Source organism: Primulina eburnea, chromosome 1 (assembly GCF_022965805.1).
Source record: "Primulina eburnea isolate SZY01 chromosome 1, ASM2296580v1, whole genome shotgun sequence".
In the NCBI taxonomy this organism is placed as follows: Eukaryota; Viridiplantae; Streptophyta; class Magnoliopsida; order Lamiales; family Gesneriaceae; genus Primulina; species Primulina eburnea.
This window is the reverse complement of record NC_133101.1, coordinates 55,257,806-55,270,406: the sequence shown is the minus strand read 5'-3', so window position 1 is coordinate 55,270,406 and position 12,601 is coordinate 55,257,806. Positions and strand designations below refer to the sequence as shown.

The 12,601-nt window shown below is 37.0% G+C and overlaps 1 protein-coding gene across 1 annotated transcript; it reads left to right on the top strand.

The window, feature by feature from the left end:
• The first annotated feature begins 10,300 nt into the window (after nucleotides 1-10,300).
• Nucleotides 10,301-11,874, top strand: LOC140831947 (probable aspartic proteinase GIP2). The gene has a single exon (XM_073195670.1). It carries the CDS (start codon nucleotides 10,386-10,388, stop codon nucleotides 11,676-11,678), a length of 1,293 nt encoding a protein of 430 aa, XP_073051771.1. The 5' UTR covers nucleotides 10,301-10,385; the 3' UTR covers nucleotides 11,679-11,874.
• Nucleotides 11,875-12,601: the final 727 nt, after the last annotated feature.

The window sequence follows — 12,601 nt, the reverse complement described above, 5'->3', positions numbered from 1 at the left end:
CTATTTGATAATCAAATTGTTCTTTACTTACGTCATTTATGTGTTCGAATCATGTTGGTGGTACTTCTTTCCACGTATTACTCAACTGATAGCTTATCGATAACTAACTGAAGAGAATTTCATTTCAGTGTCGCTAAGTCCAATCGAAATATTTTAATAATTTGTTGATATTGTTTATTCACTGACTCTAAATCAATCTATGATCCTAATATAATTTCTAAATTTTGATGAAAAAAAACATCGAGCTATTCTCATACTTGTAGACATATCATACCTACAAGCTAGCCATTTCATATACTTATTGACCAATTATGCACAGTATCCAAAGATATCAAAAGATCAAGAATGTCTCCAAATAAGATAAAGATCCACTACAAACAATTACTTTCCATATTTAAATAATTTCAATGTGCGTTAATTGCGGAATACTGTGTAAAGAAAAAAGACACGAGACAAGTTGTTTTTGCATCAGAAAGAGCAAAAGTTGAATGTTGAAAGAAGTTCAATTATAAAGAGAGAATGGCCCTTTCATTTGAAGGTCAAAAAACAAGAGACGAACAAGCTTTCAACTATTCTCCATTATCAAGAACTTTAGCCCACTCATGTGTAAATCATCAAGTATCTCACTTAAATCTCACATAAAGCTCAATCAGATCATCAAGGATCTTCCATTGCTACTCAAACACTCAAACTGCCATCTTAGGATATTTATTAAATTGTTGTTCATTACATTGTTGAATCGAAATATTCATACAGCCAGAGTTGGTTCTTTGTTTTAAGTTTGTACTAGGAGTTCCAGTTAAGTATTAGATAAATTCTAACTGAAGTGGGTTGTTATAAGCTATTGTAAAACAAAAATATTCTAGTGAAATCCTATTCCTTCCAAAATTGGAAAAAGAGTAGACATAGAAGGATTCAATCTTTGAACTTCCATAAAATTTTATCTGTATTATTTATTGCTTGCACTTTCTTTACCAGCTCAACTTGTTCATTCTGAAGTTAAGTGAATATAAGCATTCACTAGATCCAACCATAATATCAAGACTTCTGAAAAGAAGAAAGAGATAAAGTTGGAATATCAATTTTTGGCTGATGTTATGGCCGAACCAATTCTCGGTGAGGCATACTCTTTTGATACATACACTACAGAATTTTTTTTGGCGCTGACAGCCATTGCCACATTACTAAAGATTAACTGGCCAGTCATCTTGTTCTAGATTCTAAAGATGATGATTCAAATGAGAAACAATCAGTTGGATTCGCCATCCTTTTTGAGCAGATTATTTGATGACGCAAAAGCCTTACGGAGAAACCTTGCCTTTGCAAAAGTTCAAGGCTCTCACTACACCAAATATCCTTTATGTCATGCCTAAAGGACAGGGAATGAATATCTCAACTATTGGGATGTTGGTTATCAAGAAGGAAATTGGAGATGAATAGCATGCTGTAAAGAAACTCATTGCAAATAAAGGAAGAAAGGTAACTAGACTCAAGCCAAAGAGGAAACTGATTATGTAATCTAGTGACTCTAATGTAGCAACTCCTTCTGTGAGGCCCATTTACTCTAATGACAATTAATGATCAAACAATAATGGTTTAACTTAAAGCTGCAGTGGAAAAATGTTTAAAATACTTTAAAACCGACCTCAGGGCCTAGAAAAATTTCGGCATGACCTCCCCGTAAATAGGACATCCTGAAAACTCAAGCAGCAGTTTATATCAAAATATACTCCAACTAGAGTCATTAAAACAAAACCGAAATTTAATAACCTATAGCCGCACTGGACAGGACTAAACAGAAATTAAAACTTACCAAATGCTCACCAGATCATAAACATCACATAGTCGACTCAGAACATCACAAAAACAACCAAATACTACTACAGATACACGGGGCATCTCCCCGGAAAATAAAGTACAATACAAGTCTGAAACAAACTCAAGACATACATATAGACTAACTGGGAGACTCCACTGAACAGAACCAAGCAATCCAACCTCAATCCCGAGCTCCACTGGCGGAACCTCGACCTGATGCTGCAAAACGACTCAGGAGATCTACCATGGTGCCCAAAAAGCAACCACAGCAGCCCCCCCAGTAAAAAACTGAGGTTAGGATTCTGGTATGAAACAGTTCAACAATAAAAACAATAACATAAATCATGCATAATCATATAATGAAATGTAATATGCAATGCATGAAAGGCTCAACGAATAATCGGGATAACAAGAGCCAACAAACGATACGATAACAACTGGAATAATGCTCGAGCAACAACACAGGGGAGCTACATCGTCATGCAGCTAAACCGCCCTGCCAAGTATGCGAGGTATGCCAAGCTGTGCTGAAAAACACCCCTGACTCAGCCTCCATACAGCTGATACGCTATAACAGGATGGCACAACAGAACAAACTAGATGACACAAGCCCAGCGCTCACCTCAAAAGGCTGCACTAACCACGGGATTGTTCAATTACATCTACGGTCTCATGTGTATAGGCCTATCAGCCACACAATGATCCCGAGATAAACAACAGTGCCAGATAACAACGGATATCAACAATGGGCTAACAAGAACGAGGGCTCAACTTGAATGTCATAACTGTATGCCCAATGCTAAATGCCAAAAATATGTCATAATAAATAAACATAGATCACAATGAAGGCATTAAAAAAATTTACAATAGTCAACAAGTCATAAACACGATCCATGTAACACAGAATGACAATTAAACATAATTTATGTTTTACCGTCGTATGTTACCGAGCTGTAACATACCTATACCAACTTGAAACTCCAATATCAACTTCTCTTCAAGACTCTCGGCCTAAACAAAACCACAATAAGCCGATCGTGAAAACTACATTCCATACCAATGTCCGATTTGGCACAGAAGAGCATAAAATTCATACCTCGCTCAATATTAACTCAAATCACTATCCGCCAATTGGAAATGAAAGATAACTCAATTATCTAAGTTTCTCCAGTTAAAACCATCTTCAGAATCTCAGTAAATTATTCTCAGAATTTCCAAGAACACTCTGCTACTTACGAATTCGCGGACAGAATCTCACACACTGAGCAGTTACAGAAAAACGGGCATAACTTGCTCAATTCTTAATGGAATTTAACGAATTTTATATCATTACGAAGATAACACATAGCTCTACAACTTTCTTTTGAATCACAAGTCCAGAATCCGAGTGCATAATTGACAAAAACATGAATTACAGTAGGTGTCCTGCAAAGCACCATTTCGGAATTTGATTTGACACATTTTGGTAGAAAAATCATATCAAATACGTTTCTTATCCAAATTCGATGATTCTAGTGGCTATAGAAAGCTAACAAACAGAGCTACAACTTATTTATAAGTCATTTCTACAAAATCAAAATACAAAAGTCGCAGCAACCCAAAAACTCTCACCCAAAATCGGAAGAATTCTCGCAGAAACAGAGCACCTGAACAGCAGCTTCGATCTACCCGAATCCTTGCTCAAACTTCGCGATTTCTGACTTGAATCGAAGCTTAGGATGTCAGGAAGACACTCTTTCAGACCGATCGAGATTTGGATGCCGGACGGAGGAGATATCGCGATTTTCCCGCAACTGATCCAAGGGTTGCGAGAATTGGGTTGAGGGAAATGAGTTTTATTTTATATATATATATATATATATATATTTATTATATATATATATATATATATATATATATATATATATGTATATATCTTGTATATTTGGTTACTAAAATAGTAACTCAAGCCCATTTATCCCGGTCTGTATTTATTCTGCTTTCGTGTGTTATTTAAACTCTATATGTATTTTATATCGTTAAATTCTCCGATATTCTAAAATACATATTTTTAACACACTTCTTGAATTTATTTGGCATAAATAATTATTTTAATTTACAACTCATAATTATTCTAATTATGCCAAATTACCAGATAATTAATTACAGGGCCTTACACTTCTCCACCCCTTAAAAACAAATTTCGTCCTCGAAATTTCTGTTTATACACATACATGTTACACACGATACGAAACCAACAATACATTACTAAGAATCAAACATATATGGATAAGATGCTCTCATCTTCTATTCTGTTTCCCATGTTGATTCTTCTACACCATGCCTCGACCACTGAACACGTACAGTGGTATAACTTTATTGCGTAAAAATTTATCTTTACGATCTAAGATACAAACAGGATACTCAGTATACGATAGAGACGGATCAAGTTCAACCTCATCAGGCTGAATTACATGAGACGGATCGGGCTCATACTTACGCAACATAGAAACATGGAAAACATCGTGGGTGCCAGACAATGACTGGGGCAAATCCAAACGATAAGCGCAAGTCCCAATACGCTCAACAATCTCGTAGGGGCCAACGAAACGAGGTGACAACTTACCTCTCATATCAAAACGAACAACACCTCTAAATGGAGAGATTCTCAGAAACACAAAATCTCCAACTTGAAACTCTAGAGGTCAACGACGTCTGTTAGCATAACTAGCTTGACGATCTTGGGCAGCTTTCATTCTCTGACGAATCAACTGGACTTTATCATGCATTTCCTGAACAATCTCAGGTCCTGTCAACTGCTTCTCACCAAATTCATCCCAACAAAGAGGTGATCGACATCGTCTGCCGTACAAGGTTTGAAAAGGAGCCATACCAATAGTCACTTGGAAACTGTTGTTATAAGAAAATTCTACTAATGGTAAGCTTCCTGCCAACTGTCTTTAAAATCCATGACTACAGCTCGAAGCAGATCCTCGAGTGTCTGAATCGTACGCTCTGTCTGACCATCTGTCTGAGGATGGTACGCAGTACTCATCGCAAGTCGTGTACCCATTTCTTTTTGGAAACTAGTCCAAAACTTTGATGTGAATCTAGGGTCACGATCTGAGACTATTGCAACTGGAACTCCATGAAGTCTCACAACATTTTCAATATACCGACGAGCCATTTTCTTGTACGCATACGTCCTCTCATACGGAATAAAGTGTGCCGATTTAGATAATCTATCGACACTCACCCAAATGGCATCGAAATGACGAGAAGTACGTGGCAAATGCGTGACAAAATCCATAGCCACGTGTTCCCAGTTCCACTGAGGAACCTCAAGGCTATGCAGTAATCCTCCCGGTCTCATTCGTTCCACTTTGACTTGCTGACAGATCATACAACGAGACACAAACTCAGCCACATCCTTTTTCATATTCTTCCACCAAAACTGAGGCCGTAGAATATGATACATTTTCCTTCCTCCTGGGTGGATACTGTATCGAGTACAATGAGCTTATTTAAGGATGGCTGTACGCAATTCAGGAATATCTGGGACAACCAATCTACCATTCAACTGAAGAGAATCATCTGAGTGAATTGAGAAACCAGATTGGTGTCCTTGAGATACTAACTCATAAGATTTCAGAACACAGTCATCAGTTTTCTGAGCTGACTTTAAAATCTGAATCAACTCTGGCTCAACCTAAATCTGAGATACACAAACAGCATTACCTTGGATTTGAAAATCCAACCCAGAGGTGCAAATATCCTCTCGTAACTTAGAAATATGAATCGAAGATAAATTAACGTCAACAACCTTACGACTCAAAGCATCGGCAATGACATTCACTTTTCCCGGATGATACTGGATCTCACAATCATAAACTTTCAAAAGATCCATCCAACGTCTCTGTCTCATATTTAGATCTGACTGAGAGAACAGATACTTCAAGCTTTTGTGATCAGAATAGATTACAAATTGCTCCCCAAACAAATAATGCTTCCAAATCTTGAGAGCAAAAACAATAGCAGCCAGTTCCAAGTCATGATCAGGATACTTAGACTCATGCGGTTTCAACTGATGAGAACCATAGGCCACAACTCTGCCATGCTGCATCAGAACACAACCTAGACCTCGATTAGATGCATCCGTGCAAACCACAAATCCTCCAGAACCACTTGGAATGGTAAGAACTGGTGCAGAAGTCAATCTCTTCTTCAACTCGACAAAACTTGACTCACATTCATCAGACCAAATGAATCTCTGATTTTTCTGAGTCAGTTGAGTGATAGGTCTAGCAATCTTTGAGAAATTTTCGATAGATCTCCGGTAATAACCAGCTAGACCCATGAAACTACGAATCTCTGGCACATTGGTCGGTCGTGCCCAGTTCAGAACTGCTTCTACTTTAATTGGATCGACATAAATACCATGTTGAGATATGACATGGCCCAGAAACAGAGCACCGGAACAGCAGCTTCGATCTACCTGAATCCTTGCTCAAACTTCGCGATTTCTGACTTGAATCGAAGCTCCTTCAGACCGATCGAGATTTGGACGCCGGACGGAGGCGATATCGCGATTTTCCCGCAGCTGCTCCAAGGGTTGCGACAATTGGGTTGAGGGAAATGAGTTTTCTTCTTCTCTCTTTCCTTTCCCTTTTCACTCGTTTCTTTTCTCTTTTATTTTGTAAGTTATGTGTATGTATATGTATATATATATCTTGTGTATTTGGTTACTAAAATAGTAACTCAAGCCCATTTATCCTGGTCTGTATTTATTTTGCTCTCGTGTGTTATTTAAACTCTATATGTATTTTATATCGTTAAATTCTCCGATATTCTAAAATACATATTTTTAACACACTTCTTGAATTTATTTGGCATAAATAATTATTTTAATTTACAACTCAATAATTATTCAAATTATGCCAAATTACCGGATAATTAATTACAGGGCCTTACACCTTCTCATCTTTCGAAAAAGGCCAGAACAACTAAAACTAGAACGGTGCCTACACCAATAAAGGCAGTACATATCTTTTATGTACAAGTGGTCGAGAATACTGAAAACAAGGCTATTAACTAGCCAACAGAAATACTAAAACTGATAGCGATGGTAGCACCACCCAGAAAAATCATTAAGCCAAAGGCTCTCCCTTCCTCCAAGACCAAAAAAATGAGTAATCATTTGATATATCAACCAATCCACCTGGTTAAGAATGGTCTATACCTTCTCCACAGCCATGAGGAAAGGAGAATCTAAGGTTACTGAACCTCAAGTCTTGGAACCAACATCACTAATCCAGACTCAAATAAATTGTTGATGGATGAAGTGAATGAATTTGTTGCGGAAAAGATCAAATTCTTTGATGAATGGACGGAATTCAGAATGGTCATCTTTGCAACAAAATTAAAGAAAATGATGTGCTGAAAGGTATACATCACTAGAAAAGGTTGTTCTACATCATGTCAAAACTGTGGTCATATCTAAACTCTTCAACAACGAGATTATCTTTAGAATCTTCTAAAGATTCAAAAGCTGACAACAATTTATGTCGAACAATGATCCAACTATGATCCTTCATGCACATCCCAATTTGATGATATAGCTGTGATAAATCAACTGGATATGGACATGGTCTCCCTGCAGATAAAGGTCAAATTATGAGAGAATGATCATAAATTTTTTGAGCCAGTTGACTCCAAGGAGCAGAGAGTGGGTGGTTCTTCATCTCGGTCTTTCTCTGAGAAGACAACAGATACGAACTCCAAGGAAGCTAAACTACCTACTCAGTCAGATCATATCACCTCTACACCTCTGAGATATATTACTTTAGCAAATGCTGACAAAGTTGTGCAATCAATTGCACAACAAGAAGATGATGAGGAAGATGATTTTTTCACTGATTGAACTACTTTCCACTTTCCATTGACCAAGAAAACTGATGCAGTGATCTTTAATGCAGAAGTCATCATATCTGATGATGTACTTATGATTGAATATGATTAAGCTGATTTTGTTCGATAAATTATACAGGAAGTAGTTGAGATAGCTATGACCGAGCAAGATGATCCAGAACCTGATGAACAAATCAGTCAAACTATAAAGGAGCAAGCTGAGGTACCTATCAACCAAACTGAATCAAGAGTCCTAATGATCGAACAAGCAAGACCTTCTAGCAGTCAGGCTCTTGACTAATAGTTACTACATCCAAAGAACTTCCAAGAATAGAGTCGTCTGTTGAACCTAGGCGCTACAGGTTTGGCCCTGGTGATGCCTAGGTGCTATTAGACGCGCGCCGCAACGCAGATTTTAGATATGGAAACCCTAGATTGTGATTTTGTTGCATTTTATTATATTACCCATTGTAAACACAAATGATAGACAGTTAACATGGAGTTTTAATATATTTGTGAGTTTTTCTCTCAATTTCAAAGTTTGACGTTGTATACATCTTTGTGTGTTTCTCCAATCAAACTTATCAAAGTTTAACACTTTGTGGTGTTTGTCGATAACTTACCCGAAAAAAATGATAGACAGTTAACATGGAGTTTTAATATATTAATAGGAGTGTCACAATCAGACACGACCCACCGACCCGACACGATTCAACTCGAAAAAATCAGGTTTTGGTTTGGGGTTTTTAGGTTTGGGTCAGATCGGGTTGGACCCGATAACTGGCCCGAAAAAAATGATCGAGTTGGGTTTGGTTGGGTTCGGGTCAACCCGAAAATTTAAATTTTTTTTAAAAAAATATAGTTAATAAATATTACCTACATTTTTTTATTCTGTATATTTGAAAAAATATTTATTGTATATTTATATCATAAATTAATATTTATTTTGAACTTTTTTTTTATTTTTTAAACAAGTGTTTATTTGATTTAGTAAATATATTTTATTTTTCTACAATTAGACTTACAAATTTAAATCATTTATATGAGAGCTAGTTTGTTATTATGTGTTTAAATTAAAATATTTTGTTTATTTTGTTTAATTTTATTTTAAAAAAATTTTAAAAATTAAATATCGGGTTGATCGAATTGATTCGAGTTCGAGTTCAAGTTCGAGCTAAGAGTTTTCAGGTTGGCTCGAGTTAGAGTTGAATGATTTTTGAATAATATTATTGCTCAACCCGATCGAACTCACTCAACCCACTCGAATTGACACAATTAATTATTAAAACTCGGTCTTAAAAATCACAACAAATGTAAGAGTACAATTTGATCGGATCTTTTCTTATCCACATCACCAAAATGAGCCACACATATTGTTACATCTGTTACGAGCCACAGCCACACCTTGGTTCTGGGCCCGTGTGTCTGAGTGAGGTTGTATCTTAAAACAACTGTTTTGTATCATTTTATAAAATTAACCTGGATTATTAACCTTTATTAAAATGGAAATTCAAACTTGTATTGTCTTCCCATTCCCATACATAATATATGTGGAGTACTTGTACGTCCATAGAACTTCAAATGCGTGTGGATCCAGCCATCTTTGACCATTCATCTCAAGACACAGACCCATTCAACGCTCCACGTATTCAACTCCCTGTGTAATAGTTGACTAATTATTATAATTGTTACTTTTCTTCCTATTATTGAAATTTCTGCGTGAGGATTGTCAACTTTCTAGTTCCAGACATCTTTTCTTTATATTCAAATATGTGCCATAATTGGGAAATATATCTTGGCTTCCTAGCTCTGATGGGTAATACCCCAAAATTGACTTTTATTTTCGAAGTAAATTCTCGTTTCATACTATTCAAACACTCATTTTTGTTCTATTTTTTGTTTTGGATAGCGCTGATTTGAGCGTCGGAAGCAAACTTAGAGCAACTCCAATCCTTGCTCCAATCCAGCACAAAAAATGGTGCTGGACTGGAGTTCCCCCATATACCACTCTACATGTGTGCTGCGCCACATCTCTTTTTTTTTTTTTTTAATTTTTTATTTGTTTTTTAATAATTATAAATATTTAATATTTTATTATATATTAATTATATAATTAATATTTTTATTTTTAAAATTTTTAAAATTATTTTTTCTTGAAACTTAAATATTAATTTAAATTTTTTTAAAACTTTTTTTAAAAAATTAAATAGATATTAAATTAATTTAATAAACAACCAAATTATATTACTAGTACATTAAAATGATACATTTTACAACATAATACGAAATAATTTTAAAAACAACAACAAACAAACAACAAAATTACGATACAAACAATAAAATTTATTAAATGATATTTAGTGTAGTGGAATTATTATGTATAATTGTGTAATGAAATTATAAATAGTTATTATTGAATTAAAATTAATATTATAAGAATATTCTGAGAATATTCTTTTTTAGTGTAAAGTGTAGTGTAGATAGGTTGGAGATGAATTTAGTGTTACACTATTGTAGTGCAGAATATAGTACAAAATGTAGTGCAGTGGGTTGGAGATGGTCTTAAATCCTTATAGTCTACATTTTACACGAAGCCGTCATCTTATCCCTAAAACCACGTGCTGAAGCAACATTTAAATACAAGTGTTTCCATTCATCTTATGTAACAAAGTTCCCCTAACATGGCTTCATTTGCCCCAATCTTTGCGATCCTATTGTTCCTGCTAGTATCCCTCTCTGATGCACAATCCTCGTTTCGACCCAAAGCTCTCCTCCTCCGGGTGGAAAAAGATGCTTCTACCCTTCAGTATGTCACCAAGATCAACCAAAGGACACCTTTGGTGCCTGTGAGCCTGGTTGTTCATCTTGGAGGCCAATTTTTGTGGGTTGATTGCGACCAAAACTACGTGTCATCCTCATACCGACCTGTTCGTTGTCGCTCTGCCCAATGCTCACTCGCAAGATCTACTGGATGTGGGGATTGTGTCAACGGGCCTAGACCTGGCTGCAACAATAACACGTGCGGGGCTACCCCAGATAACCCCTTCACCCGCACCGCAACCGGTGGGGAGCTAGCACAGGACGTCTTCTCCATTGAATCTACTGATGGGTCAAACCCCGGCAGGGTCGCTACCGTTCCAAATTATATATTCACGTGTGCACCCACGTTTCTACTCGAGGGCCTAGCACGGGGTGCAACAGGCCTGGCGGGGTTGGGAAGGGCCCGAGTTGGTATGCCGTTGCAATTGGCAGCCGCTTTCAGCTTCCCCAGGAAATTCGCTGTTTGCCTGTCCACGAGTGGCATTATAATTTTTGGAGACGGCCCGTATAGCCTCCTCCCAGGAGTGGAACCTTCATTTAGATACACCCCGCTGTTCATCAACCCTGTCAGCACTGCGTCGGCTTACTCACTAGGTGACCCTTCTGATGAATACTTTATCCGCATAAACTCCATCAGAATAAACGACAAACCTCTTTCCATCAACACGACACTCCTAACAATCGACAGCAAAGGAAATGGCGGGACCAAAATCAGCACTGTGAATCCTTACACCACCCTGGAAACCTCCATTTACCGAGCATTCACTTCTCTCTTCACTCAAGAAGCCGCCGCCAGGAACATCAGCCGGGTGCCCGCTGTGGCGCCTTTCGACGTGTGTTTCAGCGCCCGGAACGTCTTCAGCACGCGGGTGGGGCCTTCAGTTCCATACATCGATCTCGTTTTGCAAGGACAGAATGCAGTTTGGACGATTACTGGTTCAAATTCAATGGTGTATGTTAATAATGACAATGTTTTGTGCCTCGGGTTTTTGGATGGAGGGTCGAATCCAAGAACCTCTATCGTGATCGGAGGGTACCAATTGGAGGACAACTTTTTCCAGTTCGATTTGGCCGCTTCAAGGTTAGGATTCACCGGCACGCTTTTTGGGAGCCGAACTACTTGTTCAAACTTCAACTTCACTTCCAATGCTTGACAAGTCGAAATTGTATGTTCCGATATAATCACATGAATAAATGGCTGGATGTAAGGCTGGCTGGTGTTTGTTTTCGTTTCTTGTAATCGAGCAAGTTTTGCTTGTACATACATACTGGTCCGGGGCTCTTGCCTATGCAGTACTGCCTGCAGGTCCAGTCAAGTTGCCAATAAATAAGAAACTATATTTACTCGTGTGGCTATGTGCACATCAAGTTCTTCGATTTTCATGATTCAAATTCCACGTTGAATCTTTGCTTATGTTTTTAGATCTATGAATCCAATGATATCTTTGTTTCGATTTTTGTCTCTTCTTTTCGAATCTTATGAGTATCCATGATATAATTTGATATATAAAAAGACCAAGCTCGATGAGAAGTTTTACATTTTAAAACCTTAACTTCACCATGTACATAAAAACTTTTGTGATATAATCTCACAAGTCAATTTTGTAAGATAAATCTTTTATTTATATCAATTAGGAAAAAAAAATTATTTTTATATCAAAAATATTAGTCCTAAATGTCCCGCAAAGCTATAGATAGCTTCGCTGGTAGTGTGTAATTCATAATTAATGTTGCTTTGTAGATTGTCACAGTGCCTAAAGGTTATAACATAACAATTAACCGAGTAAAAAGTCACAAATATTACACTTTCTGGTTTATGTTTCTTTTTTTATTTTGAAGGTAAAACTCGTAATTTTATTGAATCAAATCATCCATTACAAGATTAACCAACCAAAAAGGAAATTCGTCATTCACCCAAACAAAAGGTGAAGGCGAAGAAACTTCTCAAGAGGTCACTCATCCCAAAATTGCCCCAAGTCAAGCACGCTTAACTTTGGAGTTCTTATGTGATGAGCTACCGAAAAGAAGATGTACCTTCTTGACATGATATTTTCACTTGCATGCGATTTTATTATTT

What these genes read in the sequence shown, in the direction of transcription:
- LOC140831947 (XM_073195670.1), top strand. Translation starts at nt 10,386, where the DNA reads ATGGCTTCATTTGCCCCAATCTTTGCGATCCTATTGTTCCTGCTAGTA.